A 27,109-nucleotide genomic window follows, 5' to 3' on the forward strand; every position below is an offset into this window, starting at 1 on the left:
GTACTTTCTCACTACAATTATCAGAAAATTCTTCTGCCAGATGAGAATTACTAACCTAACGACCTAACCCTGATTTGCAAAAACAAAAACTCAAATTGAAAGGTTCATTTTTCTAATTTAATAGAAATAACCAAAACAAAATGGTTTTCAAACAACGCTTTAAACTGATCTAATACAACTTCTACAGCACATTCCAGAGCACTTAACAAGAAATATTTACAGGCAACTAATGTATTAAATAACTATTTAAAGAAAAACTTTTTTTTTTTATTACACACCAGAAAAAAAAAATCACAGAAACAGAACAATTAGGAACTGTAAGCTTGTTCAAAAAAAAAAGTTAAATATGATTATTTAGATAATACAATACCACAAAAACAGCACTTTCTGGATAATCATATTAAAAGATGAGCAAAGTTTACTATGTGCAAAAAAGTAGCAGTTTAATTACTAGAAGCAAGAAATAATCGAAGAATGCCATGAATTTAACCCTTCCATGAATACATTTACATGTAAAAACAGGCTTTCAGCTGCACAAATCTTCATAGATTTATATACATATATGGTGTTCTGAACTGAAGAAATTCCCCCATTTGCAGGCCATTAGCAGACATGCACTTTTTTATTTTTTAATGTTGCACTCACTCTAGAGTGAATGCTTCAACAGGTCACTTACAAAATTATTTTAGTACCTTCCCTTATACAAATTCAATAAATTCTAAAGAAAGCAGCCTTGAGCTGCTTAGATCACTCAATAGAAAAGGCCAAAGCTGCTTTTCAGACATTTAATAATTCACTTTAATAAAGATATCCAAATTAACTGCAATTTTTGAAAACTTATTCAATTCAATTACATTAGAAAGCGTATAAAGTTGAATCCCTGTAAGCTAACACAGGAACTAGATGGAAGAGTTACTGTACATGCATTTTGTGAAAATAAAAGAAATTGCCATATCTGAAGATACAATGCATATGTTCAATCTGAAATATGTCTATGTAAACTGTGGCATATAAATTTTTTTTATTATTTTTAAAAAAGTACCTTCATTATTTACTCAAACACCTACTTTTTAAAAAAATATGTAACTTTCCCCAATTTTTAAAATAAAATGCCACACTATATTGTCAATAACTCCTGCACACTTTGTTTTTAAAAGCTAGGCTTGGTGATATGCATACAAACTTTCCTATAAAATCACTATCCAAAGGAAAGGATTCCTGTCATGCTAATAGGCAACAGATAAAGCAGTTTTATTGCTTTTTCCAAGGAAGAGAGTAAGAAAAACAAGAAAAAGCCTACTTCAGTACATCATACACACAGCTTTAAAACACTGTTGCCATTACCTAAACTTACGGAGGTCAGCCAATAAACTAGGTTATATAACAGAATGAGAAATTTAAGCTGATTTTAAAGACTTCCTTTCCAGTGGCTTGCAGAAATGTTTATAAAACATTTCACTGATCCAGTGTTGAGTATGCTGACACAGTCAAATGTCACAAGTAATAGCAATGGTGACATTCAAAAAAAAAAAAAGCTATGTACATATAACAGAGCGTTTCCATTTTTGAAAGTTTGGGGAATATCCTTTTTTTGGATAGTAACTCAGCCTTGGTATACTATAGGCCACTTAAGACCTGAACCTATTTAGCTGGTTAAGTTAGCACTAATCACTAGTAATTACATGGCAGGATACCTGCTGAGGTAATAGAGAAATCCACAAGTAGCATACTGTACACTTTTCATTCCTATTTCAAAAGCATGTTGCCTTTTACTTCTTTGGATTAACTTAAACTTCAGGGTCATTTACAACAAAAATTAAGACACAAATGGTCTTTTTGCAGAAATGCCTTAAATGAAAGCATATAGTTACATCATACGCCAGACTACCTTCTTGCTATCATGTTAAAACACTACAACCAAGCAGATAAAGCAGCTGGCAAGGACAGTGCACCCACCACATCTTTTACCTGCAATAAGTTACGGAAGTTATGCTAATTCCCAGAGTAACACTGTCACTTGCACGTATTGCACTCACATCATCTGGCATAAAAAAGATGCTCAGAGTAACACAGTGGCCTCTTAATACAAAACTCACTAATCTGCTCTTGAACAAGTTACATACAATGTGGCACCAAAACATTGCTTTGACTGAGCAAACCCTGATCAGTTATGTGATGACCATTTATAGACCATAGGATCAGGAAATGTACTAGCAGAGCTTATCTATACTTTTGAGTATTTATGAATGGAACATAGCTAATTTCAAAACAACCCTGAATTACTGTTTGGAGTTCAGAATGTTGTTCTGTTCCTTCATATAAAAGAAATGCTTAAAGTTTCTTGCACACAGGTCAAAATTCCACAATAGCATACTGAAGACTAATGAGCTGAATGGAAGGACCAGTTCTGGAAGTTTACTGGGTTGTGTGCAAGAGTATAGCATCAACTCTCATCAAGGTCGAAGCTTAGCATCACATGTGGTTTTGCAGGACTTTTGCAAGATTACAAAGTTTGTTTCACCCTCAATGAGAAGGCAGAAGAATTATCGGAGAGGCTATCTTAAAAACATTTAAACAACTGGTCTGGGGTCTGGTACTTGGGAAAAAAACGTATGCTACCATCCTTGCAGCAGCCAGGGTGCACACGCTTCCCCTGAACAACAGTTTTGTGCTGTGGTCCTTCTCCCACTCTGTGACCGAGTCTAGGATGCCATCATGCTTGTCCTATTCTTCAGTTCAGGCAGTAGGTATCTGCAGTCGGTGACTGGTGCCTCACAAAGTGAACAGTTAAGAAGTTGAGGCCTGAAGGTACAGAACCTGGAGTGCATAAGCACCATAAAAATAGTAACCCCAATTGAAGAAAATTCACAAGTATCTTATTTTCATTTTAATTTTAATATTCTTTTCCAAAATGAAAATGAGAAACTAGAAATGCATAAGTAGGCAATACACAAAGCCATTAAATGATCCCTTGTTACGATTAGTGTCCTATTCACACATCCTTTTCTATGGGCTATACGTTAATATAATACATATTTAAGTAGGATAACTTCCTTTTGCATCCAGCTGATAAAAACTAAACTTAAGTTGACACTATATTAATGTCTTAGAAATGAAAAAAAATAGTTTGTCTCAACTGTATTGTTTGTATTATTTAAAGTGAGATTGAAGTTTCAGATACTTTGTCCCCTTATTTATTGTAAGAGAGGTATAGTCACAATGTACATCTACTTTGTTACTATAAAAAGAAATCAATCTCAAGTGGTTTGCATAAACATTGCTGAGAGCATATCTCAATTTGACACATTGTGCTAAAAATACTGATCTTTACCATTATTATAGTAAAGTACAGACAATGAATAGTCACAGGAATTGCCCATGCTTCATACAAAATCTTAATGGCCAATTTATAGTCTGCCAGCTTGACCTCATTTGATTATACGATATTGTTAAAAGTAAAAAAAAAAAAAAAAAATTATATGAAGGCCAGAAATTACATTTTAGTTCTAGTATTGATTTCTGTCAGTAAGGAAGGAAATAACTGTTCGAAGTGTAAATACTTTGTGATGACCTCATTTCCAACCAGAAATGCTAGAATGAACACAGCGTGCAATGGGAAGACACAGCAGAGATGCCTGCCGCAGGGTTTAGAAGAATAGGGAAATTGACCTGTTTTCAGTATTTGACCAGAAACCACTCAACACCAAATCCTGGCCTGTGCAAGTGCTTTGTTCCACAGAAGGACAAGTTACCCAATCTCAACAGGTTCATTCCAATCTTTCTAAACATTTTGCTCACAAGTTGTTTCTGAAGAAAGTTCTGAGTAGTACTCTAATAAAAAGTACGATAGAACCTCAACATTAATGCAATGTTAGAAATAACATATATTACAAATCTTTTCTTGATAGGAACAATTAATAAGAATACATATTAGCTTAAAAACAGTTCAGCAAATGTTGCTGATCTGCAAGAAATCTCAGTTCACTATTTACAAATAAGACAAAGTGAATACAGGAAATTTTACACATTTGGTAGTTACTAGGTTATTGTTTGCCAAGTGGTCTATTAGAAACTGATATTTAGGAAGACTGGAAAAACACCCCAACCAGTTATTTATTACCTCTTCAAGTACAGAAAATTTATAACAAATATTGAAGATAATAACATTCTGCCTCATTAGGGAGATCAGGGACAGATGATATAACATGAGGACTTGTGCCACGAATGCTATTAAAACGTTCTGTGTACAGGATTTGTAATAAATACACCTAGGCTTACTGAAAAGCAACTGTTGCAACAGCCAGTTTAGTCTTGCACCTGTCAAGAACTCACACTCCTGCACTTGCCAATTCAGAACAGTTTAATGATTTTTTTTTCTTTTGCTATACATAAAATGTAGTAAAGAAAGTCAAATTTAGGTAACTGGATCAACACAGAAGATCAGTTATTCACAATACCACTTAAATGAGATGATAAAAGCAATGACCCAACACACACTTAGGTTCACACAAAGGGGATTTCAGGAACGTTGCTTACAGTTTACACTGTAGTTCAGCATGAAAATAAGATACAGTAACTGTATTGGTCCAGTCCTGCAGAACATTTTACTAAGCAGTCTCATCTGTACATGGAAAATCTCTTTATCAAATCTGCTTCTCTTCAACATTCATTCAACTCTATCTGAGACCAGGATGAGCATGTCCCCTCCATCAGGAAAAAAAAGAAAACAAAATAATCAAGGAAAAAAAAAACACCAAAAATTCACGATACAGTTTTTCCCCTTTTGATGCCTTTCTGTACAAAGTGTGGTTTATTTTTTTTTTTGTAGTCTAATACTGTTTAAAAAGCTACCAGCTTCTTCAAGATGGCCACTGTAGGCATGGTAATATTCCAGAAACACTTAAGTAACAGTTTTTACAATAAATTTAAGGTCCATATAATTAGATTACTTTATATGCACTGGTCTCTCATCTGATTTTAGGCGTTTTCTACGTGGTTGTATAAAATCTTCATCGGAGTCCTCAGTTATTTCACCATCATCCTCTTCTTGCTCAAATTCAGGCAAAGGCTGGAAGGTCCTGTCTGGGTAGATCTCTGTAAGTTTATCTTCAAAGTATAATGCAACTGCCTTCCCTGCCTGTGCTACTTCTGAATCAGCCTGTAAATAAAAGAAGACAGGAATATTCACCTGTTGGAAATGCACATCCCTTCACCAAGTGTGCATGGTCTGAAACGCTTACCTTCAAATTAATCTCTTGTGTTTCTGCATAAACTTGAACAACTTTCATCATCTAAAAAGGATACCAGAGTCAAAAAAAATGAAATTATAATCCTTTCTAAAGTTATGAGATTGCATAGGCTTGGATGACTAAAGTCAGCCATAACAAGAAAACAGTTTGTTATGGACTACACCTCTTTAGTTCTCAAACTTAGTTGAAGCAGGTTTAAAACAGTCTTAAGAGGGCGACATGAGGTAAATAAACCTTTGACAAAACACATAACCTCTGTACAAACAAGTGGCTCCCAGTCATTTTAAAAATTGCACTCTACTCATGACTGTTTTCTTCATTACAAAGTTAAGTTGCCCATACATTATTGTGGAAAAGCCTCACTTCAATTTTAACGTTTAAGTGTTCCACGAGACTACCTTCCTGGGGGGCATACCCCGCTTTGATTTCTATTTTTTAAGTGAATATGGCTTAGAGGCACTAGACCCGATATTGTTATGAGAGGTCAAGGTGACTCATCTTTTGCCATTAGCCAGCATTTCAAACAGTAAGACAAGTCTGAAACACCTTTTTTAAACACATCCATCAGTCCTTGCTCCCTTGTTTTACTCTTGTCCCTAAGAGCTGCAGCATGTTTTCCTCTACAGTAGATGCTTCATTAATTCCCTTGATTGAGAAGTTCACATAATTGCAACTTCTTCCACAGTGCTCAATAACCTCCACCTAATACAGAGACATAAGGGAGTTGGGGTGTCAAAGTCCCAAACACTTGTGAGCAATTACAGTGTACAGCATCACAGTTCTAAGAAGTATTTAACCTCGATCTTTACTAGTGTACTCATGAAGCAGTTGAGATTTTAAATGTATACTTGCGTACCTCAATTTACCTCTTCGCAGAGCCAGAAACATAGCCCAAACATTGCAAAACTCAGATAACATTTTACAGAAAAACACTGGCCATGCCATTCCTTAAAATGTCTTCTCTGCAGGGCTTTTTGTGGTCTTACTTTAAGGCATCTCAGAAATGCCTGTCTTACCTCAGTGACTACTCTGTTTTAGCACAACACCATAAATGTTTTTGATATTCAGAATATTTTTCCTTTGCTCCACCTATTAATAACACCTACATAGTGCACCTCTACAATTCACATTCCACATATAAGGTCCAAATATTTCTGTATCAGATGGGTTCATTGCAAAATAAGTCAACTTTTCACATTCATCAGAAATATGACTCCATACAGAAGTTATCTACTGAAAACTAATTTTTATGAGAGCCCAACTACCCACGAGCTAAAGCACTAAACTTTAGGAATAATGAATAACTAGGAATAATGAAAAAATGCTTTTCTGGATTCAGCCTACATGAGGCATTAGAACCAGTATAATATTTGTCAAAAAAGTTAGTTTTCCTCAGTAAGGAAAGTTTCCTTAATAAATAAGATCTACTGTAATTCACGAGTTTAAGAACAATAATCTGTATCGTTTGAGACAGTTTTAAGGATTCAATCTCCCCATCTAGCTGAAAAGGAGAGCTACTTCTGTAACTACACTGTATTATATTTTTTAAGTGTCTGATTCAGCATCTGCTCCATAAGCAGAAATTTTCAACTGGAAGTACAGCTTCTACTTGGAGAAGCTGCAGAACTGCGCTGAAAGAAATCTTAATCTAAAGAAAAAAATGTATACAGATTGGAAGTTAACGTACTTCATTAAACCTTTCACAGTTCTTGAAGATCAACCGGACATCTGCCACAAAATCCTCAGGAGTCTGGTAATGTTGGGAATGCTTCTTTTGCAGTTTCTTTTTAACTGTAGATAAATCCATGGGTTTCTTTATAATTTTATAGTAGTTTGGTATCTGTAAAAAACGAACAATGATTTGTCACTAAAATGACTACACAGTTCAGAGAAGCAGTTAATTTCTTTACTTCTCAAAATATCAACCAGCTAGTATTTTCATGCACAGTATGCACATTCAGTAAGTGGGAACAATTTCCTTTCCTCATACTTTTTAAGAACTTCCTCCCAGATTTCACTGTCATAGCATAACAATGCTTTTTAGTACACTTACTTCTCATACAGCTGAAAACAGAAGAGCCTAAAGTTTCTTTCATCCTTTCATTTAAAATACTGCAAAAAAAAAAAAAGTTCTCCTAAAGCCTCTTGGGACATTTTAAATTTCATTGGTATCCTGACTCATCCTCTTTCAATTCAATAACTGCTAATTGAAAGTAGTTTTCAGTATATAGGCTTAAGACTGAGACTAGAACCTCTGCATGATCAGCTTCTGTATATTTCAGCATCATGAAATTCTGAGTGACTGTCAGGACTTTTAGACTGATCAAGGGGACCTGCTTCAAGTAAAAGCAGCCAGTTCCTTCCCAAACTCAATTCTAGCCTTTACAGAGATGTTATACAAAAAAGAAATCACAACTATTTTTCAGTGGACTCACCGAGGCTGGGACTGGCTCTTGAAATTCAATGCTCAGCTCATGACAATACAGGTAAAGCAGGAGACGTTCACATTTCTTACAAAAAAATAAACAGCTTCATGTTAACATCCTTAATTTATCTTCAGCCCATAGGTCTATATTTCCATATTATAAATGCTTTTGTACTTTGTACTAGAAAATTTCAATAGTCTTCACAAGTTTATTTATAAATATGTTAAAGTCCTTAGAAGGGCATTGAGGGGTGGGGCACAAAGGAGTGGAACAACACCTTACTGTTCACATAGCAGAAATATACTCCCTTTTTGCTTTCTTCTTCCAGACAGACAAACAAAAGTCTAGGGCTAAAAAAACATGTGGAGGCACACTAATAAACAGTCAATTTTATTTATTTATTTTTAAAAAGAACAACCCACAATTGCATTTGTCCAGGCATTAACCGCAAGTTACAGGAAGGGACTAAGTTGCAGACTTACTATTTTCTCCACAAGATAAAATTTAATAATTTGAAACCAACTACAGTGTTCCTATGAATTCCCTGTTCAAATGTTTTTCTTTCCGTTGCTAATAATTCCTTTGGAGGAATTTGAATTGATAATACTCTTAACACTTTATGCACAGGCTGATTGATAAATCTAAAAATAATTATGTCAAGGTCATTATACCTTCCACAGGAACGTACTCTCACAGTATAAATTTAACATATCAAACTTACACAGCTATTTGTATGGAGGCTGTATCAATGTTAAATGCAAAGTCTACTTAAGAACATCAGAGAAATTAACGCACGTTAAAGGATGCATTTAAATACAGAATGTATGTTTACATTTAAGTTTTTTTACATTTCCAATGTAATAGAGCACTTCCACACACTCACCAAGGCCTAAACATGTGGCCACAGCAAGACACTCATTACTCCTTTTTTTTTTTTCTTCCTAAACCCACAGCTCTAACTAATTTGATGCAGCCAAAGCAAAAAACATCTTCAAGAAACAGTGGGGGACTGCTAGTGTCAGAATGCACTTACATACCCTTTGGTCCACAGGACTCAGGCCTTGTGCTGTTTTCCCTTTCTTGCTGTGTTGTGAATTGTCACAATCATATTCTACTTCTGGTTTGCTTAGATCTCTGCAGAATGTACATATCCACTCTCCACTAAACAGAAAAAAAAAAACAAAACAGTATTACTCCAGGCATCCAGGGACAAGGTCTCATCAGTGCTAACTACAAAGACTTTTTCATTAGCTCTTAGAAATTCACATTGTACAATATCAAAGACTTGGATATATATAAAGATAAGGGTTAACCCATAGTGCTCAAGGTAAATCTAACAGTCAAGGCCATTTTTCCTGCCCTCGTATTCCTCTCCCAAATATGCTCAGATACTTCACAATACCTTCCTCACCATAACTTTAAAATCCACTTTACATAACAGAACACTTTGAGAGACTGTATGTTTATCAAACAAACATTAATCAGTCACATGCAAAACAATCCGGGCATATCTTTAAAATGCAAGATTTTTTACTGACAAAAAGTCTTGCAGAATTAGCAGATCTCGAAGAGTACCAGAACATCAGTACCAAAACATCAGTTTTGGTACTGTGTTGAAATCTACCATTTGAATGAGACCACAGAGCTGTTCTCAAGAACCATTACACTGTTTCTGGTACCTTGGAAAGCTGAGGAGTGTTGGTACATGACAAGTTAGATGAAACACTTTTGGGCACTTTTCACAACATAATAGATCCCCTCCATTTTGGCATACTGCACACCAGTCTTCATTTGGATCATCATCTTTATTATTGCCTTCTCCTCCAATTCTAGCTGATCGATGCATTAGACTCCGCATTGGGGATTTTCCATTTAGAAGGCTATGTCCAGACTGCTTGCAACTTTCACTTAAATCTCCTGGCTCAGTTTTTACATGATTTTCGAGACTTCCTAATGCTTCCAATTCACTCTCCAGATGCAAGTTAGTGGATAGTGGTGGTGTCAAGCTGCTCTCAGGACTGCTAAGCTGAAATGAAAGTAGCACATGAAAATCTAAGAGTCAGTTTAACAAGGGAATCTTTCTTCTTATATTGCAAGCTAAACATAATTCACCATTTAAAAGTACTATATGCATTTCCCAAAATAAGTGACAAATCATTCTGAAGAGCACAGTTGCATACAGTATTGAAAACTAATTTTTCATAAGTCTATCCTTTCAAGGACAAGACTCATTCCTACTAAAATATGGCATAATAAACTTTCAATCTTAACATACCAATAAATTGTTAAAAATATGTATCTCCACTTTCATTAGGAAAAATCCTCAAATTCTTCACCCTGCTGCCACTACACAATCCTATTAAAAGGAAGTGTAGCTAGGAAACATTGAAATATTCATTTGCGTAAATGTTTTATTTATTTTGACATAAGAACTCTTGACTGATTGGAAGACATCTCAATATAATTACATACATATGAATGCCCAGGAACTCCTACTAACAATGGGTTACTTGCTGATTTTGTTAAAGATTAAAAGCAGAAAACACCCTACACAGTTGCTGGGGGTATTTCATTTCAATAGCTAAAGATAAATCTTAAGTGGCACTCTATCCCGTATCTGGCAGTGCATAGTATCAGTGGATAAAATAAACTCATAAACAAACGCCAAACCTATTAAGTCCTAACTTTTCTACTGAAGTACTTTCAATGAAAACTACATACCAAACTACATAAAACTTGGAAGGACTGGTTCTTTTGCATCCACATCACTAGGTCCAGTCCCGTCCAAATCATCTGCCATTATTTAATGTTTATGTGTTCAACATAAGCCAGCAAGCAATTATGCAAGTCCTGATGCCAGCTTATTGGTACTTATGTCAAAAACCCCTAATAAAGAGCCCTAGCAGTGCTACAAAAACAGCTCACCACTTGAGCTGGCCCACACTTAAAGTTCAGGCATACAGCCAGAGAGCAAAATACCTCTCAGTCTTCCGGGCTGTTAACAGAATATGATGCTTAAGAGTAAAATTGCTTTATAATTTCAGAATTCTACACGTTTGGTAGGAATACCATAAAATACCATTTCAAAAACTAACTTTACCATGCAAGCACTCCTTCTGCCATCCTCTGTTTTCTCCTGTTTTACTGTGCCTGAGAAACTGCATATCTCTTCCTCTGTCCCTGGTTCTTGCTTGACTTTCACTTGGTCAGACTTGAAGTTAACACTAGTTTTCTCAGCTGTTCTGCCCGAGGAGCCACAGCTAGAAAGCACATAAATAAGAGGAAAATTCATTATAACAAAGACATTTAAGTTAATGTTTCTTAAAAGATTTCAAAGGCAAAGCATGTCACAACTTTTAAAAGAGTAAAAGCTCATGTTATGAGACAGCAGAGAATTGTATTAAAGGAAAAAAAATAACACTCCTTCCTGTAAGCATTCTTCAATTACTGGATCACAAATCCCTATTTGACTTCTGGCTGATTCATTTTTTTAATTCTTCATGCCTGATTTTTCAGCCTCACAGCACTGACATTACATACTCACCTTCCTCTGCTACCTGTGCTGGAGGTACTAGGTGGCCTCACAGGAGTGTGGGAGTTGGATAAGCCTGAAAAAAAAAAAACTTAGAAGTTGACTTGGTACAAACTTATATTCTGCGATAAAAAAAAATAACTGGTATTCATTAATGCCAGAAGTGCTGCTGGAATATCCTAATAATTCACACAAGTCATCTGCCTTCTCAGTCATTTGATCAAAACAAAGGTCTAGCACACTGCATTAAATATAAACATAGACAACACGTCGTTAATGTTCCCCTAATTATTTCACCTATTCCAAGCAGTGCTATAGGCCACAGATCATTAAGTTCTCAAATTTTATCCATTGACACCCACGAATAAAATCAAGAAATGCAGACTCTGTTTTGCATGCAGGAGTTGAGAAAAACAAGTTCCAGTGCTGCGACCAATCATTCATAAAATCTTCCAATAATCTTGAAGAGGGAAGATTAAGGGAAACATGCCTATCAAATGACTGAAAAAAGCTTCTTAACTCATAGGAATGGACATTTGCAAATGTTTCTATAACTCAGCATTATGATGATTATTATTATGATGATTATGATTATTATGAGCACATAGGTGACTTAATTTGTTCATGTGCATAACAAGAGCTCTATTCTCAATTGAGCTGTACTTAGAATGACCCTGTTTAGATGACTGTTGAGTATAGTTACTTCTGTGACTAATAAAGCTATTTGCTGATATTCAGCAAACTTATTTAAATGGTCTGAACAGTCATCACTTGGGGGCAATAACTGAACTACATCTGTAATTATCCATAACTGAACTACATGCACAAAAAATGGATTGCCGTAATGTAAGACAAAAAATATAGCACAGATGGATCAGTCTGTACACATACCTGGAATACTGCCTTCATATGCTGGCAGTTTGTTACTATAAAGATATTTCTGAAGGAGCATAAAATTTAAGTTTCCAGGACTTATTTCTGAGCAAAATAATTTTTAAACTAACAAAATATCACTTTCTTTGTGGCATGAAGTAGTTGGTTATTTTCATATTTATTTTCTTAAATTCTGGAAATATCCACCACTTTCTAGAATCACTAGAAATACCTGTCACATTTACCTGATGACCCTGGAGACAGAGCTGAAGGCCCTGGGGAGGGATTCATTGTACTTGTAGGTTGCGGGGGTAGGTGGCTGCCTGTGATATATCTACTTAAAAGGTTATCCAAACTACTTGAACCAGCATCTTCAAGCTAGAAAACAAAAACAAGAGTCTGAATCAGAGAAGCATAATTAAAGTTTGCTAATAGTTTCACATCTTTACACTGTGATCATCATCTTCCACAGAATTATTCAATATCTCCTCAAGGACTCAAGGCATCAACAGACTTTTTTTTTTTTTTTTTAATCAGTTCCATACAGAGATCAATCTTTCAAAAAATAGAAACCCCCTAGTCAGAAGCTTAATGTAAGATTTTGAAAAGCTCCTGATTATCTGAATTATTCCAGTATGGTCACAGGTTGCACTTACTTTGGGCCATTCCAGACTTGTTTGGTTCCCGGATGTTCAGTGCATTAGTCGTACAAATAATATTAGTCATACAAACTAACAGATTACTAATTTTGCAAGAGTTATTCCATAATTAAGATATTAAGGGAAACCATGAACTTGTCTTTCTTCCTTAGCATAATGTGAAATCTCTCCCCACCATTCACTTTTTACATCGATTTTAGTATCTACTGGAAACAAGGAAACAGGTACCCTGTTACTTTGACTACGTAAAAACACCAGCTAGATGACAGCATAATTCTGAACAATGTCTTCACATGAATCGGTCATAACCAGTTGTGTTATAACCATAACCAGTTATAGTTGTGTTTTGTTCTAACGACTAAAGAGAGCTTCAGCACTACAAATCAATCACATTCAGAGATGTGATCCTTTCTGTTTGCTCTTCTTATGTTAGCAAATTACCTGCAGCTTCATCAAAAAAGAATAACCCTTGAACACAACTCTCTTAGATTAAGAGTTACAAAGTTGTTATTGCTATTACAGAAGACCAGCTGCTTTGATAAAATTTTAGTTTTGTTTCTAAGGTGATTGTGTCCCGTAACGTGATCGAGCATCCTGTGTTTTATGTGGGCACGACAGTGTTGGAACTTGGAATTTCAATATAAACATCACATTCTCAAAATTAAGCCATCTTCCTCTCACCTGGCCTACAAAACACTCCTGCAGAAAACTTACTACTTTTACTTTCTACGACTCCACCTGTACATTACATTATGCTTCTGACCTCTCTGAATTAACTTGACTTAATCAACATCTACCTCACCTTGTGTGCAGTACTACCCAGTATCTCTCTGTGAAAAGAGCATGAGGCACACTGCACTTCCAAGTCAGTGAGTACCTATCTACTGTGCAGATAAAGTGAAAACTACAGAGGCAACAGCTGTTACACACTGAATTTCCAAGCAAACACTACAACCACAGTTCAAGATCAATCACTGAGGCCAGTCTAAGTGTTCCACAGCATCTTCTAGGATACAAAGTTAATGCCAACGTTGGCCTCTTAAAAATACAAGGAAATAATTACAGCCACCCTACTGGGGTACAGGGGAAACGTGAAGAGAAAGCAGAGGAGTAGGACGCCTATTTGCGGTACTTCCTGCATTTGATTGTAACATTTAGGAACTCTCCACGTCACAAAGCAGCGACAGGCAACTTTAATACTAAGTAAATCACCATTCAGGGCATTCAACATACATAACTATTCAACTATTCTAGTGGTATCTTCCCATATGACAGACCTGTGGAAGAAAGGAAGCGAACACAGTACTTGGAATTGACTAATCTAAGTAACAATTTTACTGTAAAACAGCCATTAAATACTACCCATCACAGGCCAAGCAGGTCAGCCCTACATAATTAAGATAGCTGCATGCCCATGGCCAGGGCTGGAGATTTTAATTCTTCTTCTACTCTAAATGATAAATAACTAAACAATTCCACAAATACTGATAACCAAATAAAAAAAGATACAGAAAGTAAGGCAGGTCATTGCTTCACCCACAGCCTAATTGCCTGGTCTTCTCCACTGACCTGGATGGGTGGGATATCTGGCAGGGAAGGTAAATTCTCCGGATTTGTTACAGAAGGAATGAGTTCAATTGCTGTAACAGATGGACTTGTTGGACCACGGTTTGCACTTGCCATTGTTGCAGTAGTGGGACTAGTTGGATTAATAGTGTTGTTGTGCACAGAAACAACTGGAAAAGGCCCCGCATGTCCAGGGTTAGAATGCTGTAGGAAAAGAGAAGAGACCACCACTGCATTAAAGACAAATTGTATAGCCATTCTGCAAGTAAAATTGCTACATGTACATTATATGATAGTCCTCAACAAAAACGGGGGGTAGGGGCGGGATATAAATTCACATTCTATCAGCATAACCCGACAGCACTGAATGCAAAGCAACTGCTGTATATATTTACTTGGAAATAAAAACAAAGCAAAACTTTATATGGCTAGATATTTAAATACACATTACAGATTTTTCCTGAACTTATATCAAATTATTTTCATGTACAGTTATATTATCTTAAAGCAATGACTTCATCCAAAGACAACTTTAGAGTCCATATGTCTATGTACAAAATAGTATACGCTCCAAGTATTAAAAAGTCATTTTGGTTTTCCAGTCATGTTAACATTGGCAATAATTTTTGTTTTTAATGATATGCAGAGCTTGGCATCGTGCTTCAGGTTTGAATTTAAAAACACTTTAGATTTTGGTTTCATTAAAAAACTCTACATCACGTTCAACTTCACTATTGCTGACTATTCTTTAAGAAACCCAGAAACTGAATGCCACTGAAAAGTGAAAAATGGAAATGTTTTGTTTCCCAGAACTAAAATGCAATACATTTTAGTAACAGAAAGAAAATTCATTTAATTTTTCACGTTTAAGTTTTCTTACATTCAGCAGCAAAAATGTCACAGTACAGTATGCAACATGACAAAGCATATAAATGTGTGTAGCTGTGAGTTGTGTTACAGATAAACACATTTAAAGCTGGAGGTATCATCTATTGTAATGAAAGTTTGGCACAATGGCACAAATGAAGCGTGTACACAGGATATACTTGTCTTTGAAGGTGAGGTTGCATCATGGAGTATTGTGGTCCATTGTGGCGTGGTATTCCTGGTATACGAGCAGCATTCTGAGCCATTCTCATCTGATGTGCTTGGAAAGCCCCACAGTTCATGTTACCCCTCTGCATGGTCTGCATGCTGATCAACCTGGGAGGCTGCAAGGGTTTTTGTTTTTTAAAATTTTTGCTTTTAACATGGAAAAAAGAAGCCAATCTCTTTCCACAGAAGTAGGTTTACTAGTTACATAACACCAAGAAAAGCCAATAGCTCTCATATTTAAAGCATGTCAAATTTCAAAAGATTTTCATGTTTATAAACTGATTTGTTTCACAAGGGCAATTTTAAGTCTTGGTATTATGGTCTAACGTGAAATAACAGCATACAAGAAACTTGCCTGCTGCTGTAAGATTTGAGGACCTGTCTGTCTGGGAACTGACCCAGATGGCTGTCCCATCCTCATCTGCTGCAGTTGCTGATGTTTTTGTGCATACACCTGTTGCTGCATATGCTGAAGTCGAAGCTGTGCTAGATTGATTTGTCCTGGAGTTTTGCTGACGTGGTTTGTTCCTGGAGGAGCTTGTCCAACCACTACATTGGGAGTGTAACTAGGAGTTGGTTTATTTTCAATAACAAGGTTACCTAAGGAATAAAACAAAAAAGAACTAGTGAACAGTTCAATCTCCTTTATCATCTAAAGGTCAATAAATGCAGAATATTCAGACGTTTCTAACTGATTTTTCGACAGCTGCAGTAACAAGGCAGTTTAAGTTTGAAATTTTCTTATTAAGTCTCCATAACCATACATGAGAGAGAAGCAAAAAAAAGCCAGAGAACAAGTTACAGAACTAAAAATATGACGTGTGAGGAAAGACTGAAAGAACTGTAACTGCAAAGCTTCGTAAACAGACATGACTGTTCTTCATGTTCACCACAATCACACAAGAGAAGAGACATAATCTTAAAACAAAACAAAAAACCCAACACATTGAGCATAAGGTTTCTATAAGTAAGGAAGCAAAGACTGGGAAAAGATATCAAGGGAGAAGAGAGTGTCCCATCACTGCATGACTCTAAGAACAGAACATACTACTAGCATACCACAAAATACGGCTAAAATCGGGTACTGCCTTGATACAATTGGATGGACCATATTGCCTCTACACGTCTCCAGTCCCATTTTTAAAAGGCAAGGGCGAGATTATGATTTTTCACTTTGAACATATATTCATTGGAATCTGCATGTAGCTTTTTAACAAGGTAGGTTGTTTCTATATTGCTTCCTATATAGCTTTTTTTCTGCCTGGTTTCTAGCCAAACATTCGATGCTCTGTTCTTGAAAGTGCTGCTTTTTCCTTCTTGATTAATCTCCAAGACTAACAACACTCAAAAATTGCTTGAGGAACTGGCCACAAAGGAACAGCATCAATTTTAAAACATTATTGACATGATGAAAAGTTTGTTTATTGTGAACATAAACCTCCTTGACTAAGGACAGAAACAGCAAATCTGGCTAGTGGACTTAGAGCAAGAAGTGAATATACACAAAGGCATCAGGAAAGTATCAAAAAGCTGATATTTTAATCAAATTTTCTACTAGAATCTTCAGGAACAGAAAACAGATGCTAAGAAATATTTCTGTTTCATTGTACTCTCCCCACTCTAGTTCACCTCTTCTTTCATTCAAAACTTGTTCTCTGAAAAGTATAAATAATAGTGGGATTCATATGAAAAAACAAACTGTGATATTAAATTGCTGCAGGCTAAGTGGATAATAAAGAGGCTAACATATTAAGCACCTTACATTGTCACAAGAGCACATCTATTACTGCATCTAACAATAGTCAGCTATGTGCAGTAATCATAACTGCATGTCCAGTGATCCCAGCTGTCGCTAAGCACTCGTGCAGAACAACTCCTCCAAGCTCCTACCTCTCATCCAAAATATTACACATTCCCAAGGCAGTTAATGCTTTAGGGAAAAGGAGGAATAAACAGGTATACTGAGAAAAACTACCAAATATGCAAAGAGTTACAGCTATGGTGCTGTAACTTAATGCTGTGGGAACTGCAAGAAACAGCACTGCGCGCACACAGGAACAGAAGCCATTTCTCATTTTAAAGCTTTCTTTTTTTCTTTACCTTTATAATTGTGTCAGACATCTTAGAACACAAAACTAATTAAACATCGCTTCTGAATTTGCTTACCTTTCCAGCAATAACATGGACTGGCTTGGTACTCAAGACTCTATCAACTGTCCTTCTAACTATGTTTGTTCACACAACTTCCAACACATTTGGACATATCCCACATGCAGATAAATATGAAGCTCACATTGGCAAAACTGATTCTATTTACTTGCTAAAAAAGCTCCTTCCATAAACTAAAGCACTCATTTAGCACAAGCATATTACACTGTAACCATTAGAATGACCTTAAAAGAGGATGGAAAAGGGCCATTTCTAGAACCATTCCTATTGGGAACCAAAAATGCTGTAGAAAAAGCTTTGGTAATAGGAGAGAGCAAGACAAAGAGGGTAATCAGGACTATATGGATAACTATATGGATAATGTCAAGAGAGTTTTGCTCTTCTGCATTAAGAGATGCACTGCACTCCAACTCACTCATATTTGATGAGCACCTCAAACTCAATCTAGTTTTTCAAGTAACACAGAGTAAACATTCAGAATTTTCTCACCTAAATTGACGACATTCTTTGCCCAGAATGTAGGGTCACAATGGAACCGTATTGCTCCATTGGCAGCTGGGACAGGATCGCAACGTGCCTTTAAAATATGACGTAACTGGAATGTTATCTAATGGAAAGCAAAAACAAGACTGTTGATGACAACGAAATAAAGAATGAGAATGTTAAGTGTGCACTTGCCCAGCAAGTTTAGACTTCTCAGTCACTAACAAGGACCATCAGTCGTGTGTTTTGTTAGTAGCCTAGAAAACACACTCAGTTCACCAGGAAAACCATAAACCATACAACTAATTTTTTTTTTTTTTTTTTACTGAATCCAAAGGATTATGAAAGTACTTTTATATAGTTTCTGCAATGACTCAAGTGAAACACTGAGGTGCCTTTACAGAGCTTTACCTCCTACAACAAAACCGTTATGTCCTTAATTTACAAATGAAAGATGTACAAGTTGGGAAATATATTCCATTGTTATGGACGTGTTCTTTTTGTTTTTTAAATGATGTTCAAACAAGTCATTTTCTCTTCCTTGGATATAATCTAGTGAAGCTACATGATACTTCTTTTGAGTAAACATTCTCTCTACTGTACAAGTTAAAGGATGTTTCCTTACCAGTCGTTTACTGTACAGTAAAGCAGTACTGCTGCCACTTGCAATAGCCCAATTAGTAAAGTTCATCACATGCTTCACTTGTCGCGAAAGACCGGTGATGTCATTCTGTTGTTGTATTAACTTCATCTGTCTCTCCTTTGTTACATTCTATGAAGAAATAAAAACTTCATTATAATAAAGACTCCAGACTAAAAGGAAAATATAAACCACTATCACAGTTCTCCCAGCACAACAGAAAAATGTCACAAGCAAATAAGCTTATACTAAAGCCTATATTCAGAGCGGCTAAAACCATCAGGTAATAACTCTCTATTATTCCAATCTATCATTCTTCCTAAAGGTATCAAAGTGCAGGGAAAAGAGTGGGCTCAAATAAGAATCTCTGCTTTATCCCAAGAAAGTTTCAACTAATAAAATGAGATCACTTCCCTCTTTCTCATATTGCCAGGGTCATAGCAGCATGACGGAGAATTGGGGAGTGATCCAGACTAGGACCCAGCAAAAGTGCCAGCTCAGTACTGGGCGGTGCCCTGGCATTCCTGCAATTGCCACCACAAGAGCTGCAGAAAGAGACAGCAACAGAGGTGGCCATGCACTCTGAACACCAGCCCCCTATCCCAACCAGAAAAATGCCATTTAATACCTCCTCAACACAGCAGATAAACTCAGCAGCCTCACTTCTGAGAAGTACTCAATCTTTGATAATCTGCCATCTGAAAATCTCATGGAAAAAGTCTGGGTGGCAGTACCAAATCTTCAGATTTAACAGTACATGATCAAGCAGCTATTACAACCTCACAAAAAAAAAGAAAGTTCCCAAAGGGATTTTTCTAGGCTGTAACAAATATTAGGGAATCAAGAAAAGCCAAAATTCTCACATAATTACTTGCATAACTTTAAATTATTTACTTCACTCCTGATCACATACTCTTTTATTCCAGGAAAACTCAATTTCATTGCCAAATAACAGTTCCTTAACCAAAATAAATCTATTCTCATTAATTTGATCTTAGATTTTTTCAGTCGCATCATGGCAGACAAGCATTATGCTAGAAACTAAATACTTATGATGTAGATCCTCTCTTCAAAATTCATAGAAATGTAATCATAAAGTTAAATTTTCATAGATTTGAATATAAGTCAGATAATACCATTATTTATTCAAAATACGCTAGCCGGGAATTTCACTTCCATTCAACTCCCATTCACTTCCAAAAACACACCATTCACAAGCAGTATTAGTATTGTAAAACCTGCAGTCACACCAAACAGTTTTCAAATATGGAATGAGAGTTCTCAACAGGGGATTGGAAACAATGAATCAACACTATTACTTTTATTATTAACTGTACCTCAAGGTGCTGTAAGAGAGATTTTCCCTTTTTATTGATTTCATTGATGAGCGTGAATATGGCCACTTTGATTTCCTGTTCTACTCGTTTGTTAGTTTCATTTACTTCTTTTATCCTAAAAAAGAGAAATGCATTGTCAGGCATCGTCAGGCACTTTATACTGTGCCTCCTACTACTAACCACCACGGGCATCTTCCCACCCTTGAAGCATAAAAGGAGCAATTTCAGTATGGAAAAATGTTCTAATAAGTACAAAATCAACAGCCTCATTTCCATCATAGAAATACTTCTTTATCAACTGTTTCAGAAGACATTTAAAATGTCAGTTTTGGTGAAAAAAAACTAAACAGCGAGACGAATATGGTATCTCAATTACCAACTTGCATTCTACTTGTAAGGACTGTTTCATTGTTTCAGTTTATATACTTTATTTATATATTTATACACACACGGATATACACAAAGATCATGTGTGTGCCTACAAATATATATTTATCTCCATACTGTATGGGTCTCACTATGAAGAATTTATGTGTGATGTCTTAAAGTCTTATGCTACCTTTCATTCACCAGAAAGGAAGACAACCCCGAATTTAAGAAGGACCCCTCAACCTCTCCCCCAGAAAACTTATAAACAAAAATATTACATACTTGTAATCAATATACAATAAGGATATAAACTTTTCACTAATGATTTGCCTGAAGTCGGTCTACATTCTTCTCTTCTGCTTTTCTACTATTGCCTTTCAGTTTTTATACCTCACACCTCTTCATCATTTCCATCAGTGTACTTCTTCCTCAGTGTTAGTGTCTGCACTATTCTCAAATTCTCCAAATTCAAACAAATCATCTTGAGTTCTTCTGTCCACAGAATTTGAAATTTCTTAAACCCCACCATAATCTTGGGATTTAATCCTATACTGCCTTAATCTAACAACAACATAGTGTTGCACCAGGGTTCTTTACTTTGTAGGAGTCAGAGGCCAGTGTGATTTTAAAGATTTCAATTGTCTTTTTTGAAGGGGCTTCTTTACTACTACATAAAACACCTGAAATTGTGATTCTATTCATCCTGATATGACCACAAAACCAATGTTTTTTTCTCTCACAATGACCTTCGTTGTTGGTGTCAAACACCCTTTTAAACACCTTGGACAAATGTGCTTTTCTGTGACAGCACAATTTAGTTTCCTATCACAAAAAATATTTCCCCAACCCTTCATTCAGTCAGCAGTTTTCCATCCTTGCTAACAATTATTCCAGTAGGCAGACTATTCCTTCAACACTGTTTTACATTTCTAGATCACGTACAGTGGCAATTTCATGCCATCTGCTAAGACTGCCAACATTATTGTAATACACTTTTTTTTTTTCATTCCCCAGTGTTTTTAAGATGAGGGATTGTGCCCCACACTTCAACAATGTAACTGAACAACATTTCAAAGAAAACTAGAATCTTGCCTGCACTACCCACTTGGCTCAGCAGATAATCATAACCTTTACAGAATCCAATCACATTCTGCAGAAATTCACTGAATTCTCAGCGAAGCCAGAAAATCTTCGCCATAGGCAGAAAACATTACAACGTATTATTCTCAAGCACCACCTGTTACTAGCCTTGAATTGTTATCACAGAATTCTTCACGATTCTTGTGCTTTCAGTTTAATTTTTTCCCATGTAACTGGGTTTGTGTCTTCTTCAAGCACGCACAAATTCTACAACTTGTCCTCCCTTTTCACAACTGTGTTGCCTTTTGGGTCCACTTAAAGACCTCCATGCTGAATCAGCACACAAAAGTTCCCATTTTGATTACTTTCATCTTCATACATATACCTCTATCACGTTGCATGTCCTCCTTGCCTCACAATTTGGTTTTGTTTTTAAATGTACATGCTACAACTAAGAGTTAAAACTTGCACCAGAACATCGTGTACCTTTGGTACACTTTCCTCCACGCTTGCACTTCTCTCTCCACATAATCTTTCATTTTGCAAATGTCCTTAAAGTTGTGGAAGGCTCACAAAACTGCCAAGAATCACATAACCTCCAGCACACTACACCACAAGCGCGTGAAAAACTTGCAGTAATCACACACTCTCGCTCTCTCCATATTCAAACTTGAGGATACTTGGAGCACACCTTTGCTCCTTCATCAGCAAGGCGGCTCCCACAACACATAACCATATTAATGCAAAAAAGACAAACTTGAATTTAAGCTAATCCTGGAATTTTTAAGTTAAACTACCAAAGGAAAAGCTTGTCTTCAGATAAATATACTAAGTTTTTCTTGCGTAACAATAATAAAAAAGTAAATTTCCTATTCAACCTCAAAATAAGTTTTTGTTACACAGTTAAGTAACAGCACAGAGCTTTTCATATACAACAAAAATATTTGAAGAAGGATTTGTTTACCTCTGTGGCCAATGTTTCTGTCACCTAGAGCTGAACTTAGCAGAAACCATAAGAGGGGTTTGGCTTGCCTTCTCCTCCTCCCCCAAGAACTGTAGTGTGTCACATCTTTGGTTCTTCTCCAAGTTACCATAAAAGATACTATCTTTGACATGTTTCATGTAATAACTTCATACAGAAACACAGTACTTCAGAGAAGAAAACTTTCCAAACATATTCAAGTTCAATACAACTAAAGATACTGAATCAACTAAAAATTAAGTTTTCTTCTAGTCCCCTTATTTGTCTCAGTGCGATTCATTAAACAGGCAATGTAATAGTTACAGTTAATCATTTTGGGTTATTTACCTGTTCTGAACTTGGGTAGCTGCAAAATTTACATAATTCTTCTTCTCAAGAAGTTTGGCCAACAGGTTCTCGATTGCACCCTTCTGGTTCTGGAAAGCTTCTTCTAGAAACTGATACCTTTTCAACATGCAAAAGAAGATCTCAGTTACCAAGGAGCAATGTGCTGAAGATAAGGATTCCCAATTTAGATGTAAAGCTATTAGCTCCCATGGAAATTTTGAAAAAATATGACTGAAATTAGAAAAGAAGCAAATTATATGTATCCGGATCAATTTGCAAAATGTTTCAGTACCGATAAAATTTTCTGTATATGTCCAGAAGACTGAATCTCTATGGGTCACTTCTTAATTTCACCTACACATGGAGGCAACACACTACATCATTTCCACAAGATATCAAGCTATGGAAGACCAGCTAAGAGAGGTATCAGAAACTTTAGAGTCTGACAAATGATTTTGTTAACAGTAGATGAGGAAAATGCAGTAATAGCTTTTAAGTTATACTCTTTCATTAAACAAAAACAGTCAAAAAATAAGCATACATTTACACAAAAAAATCCTATCCCAAGAAAAGTTTTTCACTTGAAATTATACTCCTCAAATTTGACTAAAGTAGTTTAATTTGAAAAAAAAAAATCCTATTAAAATCTTTTTTTTCTTTCTTTTTTTGTAAAAGGTACTTCCAAGTGAGGAACATTTTGTTCACTTCCACACATTTCAACCAAACAGCTACTGCTTCCAGGATGCCTTCTATTACTTCACCTTAAAAGAGTGCAAGTAGCTACATCATAAGAAAATCATGAAAACATGTTTTCCTAACATATTACGCACCACAAGATGAACTAACAATGCAACAGAAACAAAATGGCTATGTTGAAAATGACGGGGAATTAAGCAGCTCCAAGAGTTTCATTCTTTCTTGTCAACTGTGTAACTATCAAGATTCCCCCCAGTAGCCAGGATTCCTACCAGTTATTTGCCAATTCGTGTCTGTACAGTAAATAAACTTCATGTTCAAGTATAATTTAATAACAGACAAAGCTTAGATTCCCAGAATGTCTTCCCTTCTTCACTATAGTAAATCTCAACATTTAAATGGGCAGAAAACTCCTACAATAAAAGTGAAGCATCTCGTAAGTTGCATCAGAAGTGACCTGTGCTTTCTTTGCAACAACTACTGAAATGGAAGTTGCGACTTTTTTTTAAATCAAAATGTATTAAGTAGTAGTATCAAAATCTATAACATTACAATCTAATATAACAGGAGAAGACCGAATATATGATCAAATTTCTATTAACACTGTTTCTCAGTTCCAAACAGCTCACAATTATGATAACAGAGCCTCAAGCAGAGGGAAGGCTCTTTAGAAAAGACACAGCTGTGCTCCTGTTCATTTCATTTGTAGCAGCAGTGGACAGGGTTGAACAATGAGTTTACATTCCTCAGTTTCAATGTTAGAAGCTTACTTCTAAGCTTCCAAAGTATGCAGACTGAAAACTACCTACACTAGAGATGAATCCCACTCCATTAGGCTGCTGAAAGCATGTCAGCTTTCTGCAGAATCACCAGCAATTCTTTCGCTTGAAATTCTGATCACTGTGCCATGTTGCTACTGAAACACTGATTCAACATCCTCATTTGTTGCAAACTACTACAATGTCAAATAAGAAGTAAATAGGAGATTAAAATCAATCCTTGTTTCCGCTTGGCATGGTTTTCCCTCAATGATTTGGTGAGCTTCATAAAAAGCAGTTTTACTTCAAGACAGAAGCAGTCACCCTAATTATCTGTAATTCAGATAAAAGTTTTTAAAAGAATATTCTTCTACAACAAAGCATGTTAATAGCAAAGCATTATCTTCTCTTATTGAAAGAATGAATAGGTAGAACAATGAAAATCCATTTATGGATTATTAATCAGTTAGCATCAAGCACAAGGTAGGGTGGCAAAGAAACTAGAAGATGTTAGTTAACATATCCTAGGAGACCACACTTTCTAGACACGAGTGCCTTCAGAATATTTATGATGAAGCCTATGAAAGAACATAGTAGGAATATTTGAGGTTAATATTCTAAATGGTACTAATTTTAAAGGTGAAAGTTCTCCATTAGGCTGCTCCAGCAATCTATGAGATTAATCACTGCTCCAGCAAAAAAATGCTAAATTCTGTATTGCATCATAATTTCAAGCACCTTTAGAGAAGTGTTACTTGTAGTACACTTGTGTACTTTATCAACTAGATAAAGCAGTGCTGCAAGTTGCTGACATGTATTTTCTCCCCTGGTTCTCTATTGTAACACTGCAAAGTGCTTTTTCAAACATATGAGCAACCATAGTACAGAGTTGCTAAAGAGAAGGAAATTTTAACACATCATAAGAGAGGTTCAAACTTTTTTCTAGCAGCAAGAAAAAAGCAAGCTCCTAAGACAAAACCCATACTTTCTTTTCAGTTGGAATGAGGCAACTTTAAGTCAACTAAAGCCATTTTTCTTCCATTTTTCCCCCTCTGTATTAGAAAAATACATTAACCTATGCTGCAAAATGTATACCTTCCCTTTACAAAATTCACCCTAAATTGAAAGACTACCACATAATAAAATACAGCCTTTCAAAAAATTACTGCATCTGTGACTCACTGTATCATTTTTGCTTCTTTATAGCACCAGGCGTTCAGGGCTCTAACACCTATTTAAGTGTTTTATTTGTGTCCTGAATATAGTGACTGGTAAATGCCAGGCTAGGTAACAGCTTAATCACACCAAATCACCTCAGAGGATGTTGTTTTGAATCCAATCTTAAGACACCTGACATAGCTCAGCTAACTGATCACTTAAAAGTTTTCAGCACTGCACACAGGTTCTCCTCTGCAAGGAACCATTTCAATCCGATGGAGAGTAAATACAGCAGTATTTAGAGACACTGTTTGAAACCAATGTCATTTCTTCCTCTAAGAAAGCACACCACAGGAATCAAGACATGGTAATATGAGTACCTGTGTTCTTTGTGTTCCAGTAACTGACAGTCTCTGCATGTCAGCCTGTCACATGTTTCACAGAAAAGTTTTAACTGCTCTTGTTTGTGGACAGGACAGAAAACAGGACGTTGACCAGATGCTCCCACGGCCTCTGTTTTTAGAAACAAACCATTTTTGCATTTTAAAACAAAACTTAAGACAATATGAAGTGCAAAACTACTAACTTCCAAGCTAAGTAAGTAACAACCAAAAATTCAAATACAACGACAGACCTGTTCTAAAGTTACTGTGAATGTTTTCACTAAAATATTTACAGTGCCACTGTTTTACAGCTCTTCTCACTTCTGTTGTACTGAGATGGAAGAAGGAATTTCTTTCCCTACCAAAAATATTCAAAAAGACACTGCCACCTGTAAGAACACAAGAGCTGTTTGTACGCAATCATTTGGCTTGCATACACGGTTAAAGATTAAATTGCATGCAATTTCCCCTTTGACACTCTAAAGGATGGACCAAACCTCTCAAACTTTTATATTATCAAACAACCATAGGTCTTCTACATTATCACTTCAAAATCTTTATAAAGCTCATTAAGTCACATGCAACTGAAGTGGTAAATGCAAGGCAACATTATTAACCAGTCTTAGAGTTACTAAACTCCAACTAAACTGAGTAACTTATCAACTTAATCACATAGAAGTTATTGTCCAAAAAATGGTCATGAATTTACTAAAATAATTGGTGTTCTATAGATTTTTTGAGCTTGAGCCATACGAAAGCAGCTTTTGGAAGATACATCAGGTAAGGTTTAAAACAAGTAAACACAAATGTCTTCCTTGTAGTCTCAAACATTTTGAAGCTTGTTATGTCGTGCAAATTACTGTAAAGAAAGCAAGCTCACGAATCTAAAGCTGACACTCCTTAACTGAATTTTAAAGTCCCCAAGGCATACCATACAGTCTGACAAGCAAGAAGGGAAAAAGCTTTGCTGAGCAAATAATGAATAGCCATTCCCCACAATCACCAGTTTCTAGGGATCGCTGCATGCTAAAGGAAGGTTACATTTTTGCCACATTCTATGTGGAATTTCTAATAGGAAGTTTACTATATTGGAACAGTTATTTTTGGGCACCTCCCCACTCAGGTTACAGAAGCATAAATGGGGCTATATTATCACCTTGACAGTCACAATGTAACATTCCTAATGAAAGAAGTCAGTAATTCTTTGTAGCGCCCTGTTATTTGATGTTATGTTAATTGGTTATTGCTTATTAGGGTTAATACATTTAAATTTAATATGAAACAATACTCAGTAAGACATACAGAAAAGCCTCTCCAAAAATTAAGT

General features: G+C 35.9%; 1 protein-coding gene across 4 annotated transcripts in view; it reads right to left on the minus strand.

Annotated features, from left to right (window-relative positions):
- Nucleotides 1-4,342: 4,342 nt before the first annotated feature.
- The window catches only part of TRIM33 (tripartite motif containing 33), a 36,872-nt gene continuing 14,105 nt past the window's right edge, over nucleotides 4,343-27,109 (minus strand). The window contains exons 4-21 of one of the 4 annotated variants that reach the window (XR_010826544.1): nucleotides 25,780-25,912; nucleotides 22,788-22,904; nucleotides 20,030-20,144; nucleotides 18,678-18,824; nucleotides 18,059-18,176; nucleotides 15,756-16,000; nucleotides 15,352-15,516; nucleotides 14,309-14,509; nucleotides 12,326-12,458; nucleotides 11,220-11,283; nucleotides 10,776-10,935; nucleotides 9,355-9,701; nucleotides 8,713-8,836; nucleotides 7,685-7,759; nucleotides 6,937-7,089; nucleotides 5,796-5,951; nucleotides 5,241-5,291; nucleotides 5,143-5,158 (exon numbers count right to left, since the gene is read on the minus strand). Coding sequence is in view for 3 of the 4 variants with exons in the window: in XM_048070971.2 (XP_047926928.2) it covers nucleotides 4,946-5,158; nucleotides 5,241-5,291; nucleotides 6,937-7,089; nucleotides 7,685-7,759; nucleotides 8,713-8,836; nucleotides 9,355-9,701; nucleotides 10,776-10,935; nucleotides 11,220-11,283; nucleotides 12,326-12,458; nucleotides 14,309-14,509; nucleotides 15,352-15,516; nucleotides 15,756-16,000; nucleotides 18,059-18,176; nucleotides 18,678-18,824; nucleotides 20,030-20,144; nucleotides 22,788-22,904; nucleotides 25,780-25,912 (2,561 nt within the window). In the remaining variant the exon portion in view is untranslated. Of the gene's footprint in view, nucleotides 5,159-5,240; nucleotides 5,292-5,795; nucleotides 5,952-6,936; nucleotides 7,090-7,684; nucleotides 7,760-8,712; nucleotides 8,837-9,354; nucleotides 9,702-10,775; nucleotides 10,936-11,219; nucleotides 11,284-12,325; nucleotides 12,459-14,308; nucleotides 14,510-15,351; nucleotides 15,517-15,755; nucleotides 16,001-18,058; nucleotides 18,177-18,677; nucleotides 18,825-20,029; nucleotides 20,145-22,787; nucleotides 22,905-25,779; nucleotides 25,913-27,109 lie in introns of all 4 variants that reach the window. The other 3 variants (XM_048070971.2, XM_066982899.1, XM_066982898.1) reach the window with 3 other exon arrangements.

This window comes from Anser cygnoides, chromosome 25 (genome assembly GCF_040182565.1).
Source record: "Anser cygnoides isolate HZ-2024a breed goose chromosome 25, Taihu_goose_T2T_genome, whole genome shotgun sequence".
NCBI lineage: Eukaryota > Metazoa > Chordata > Aves > Anseriformes > Anatidae > Anser > Anser cygnoides.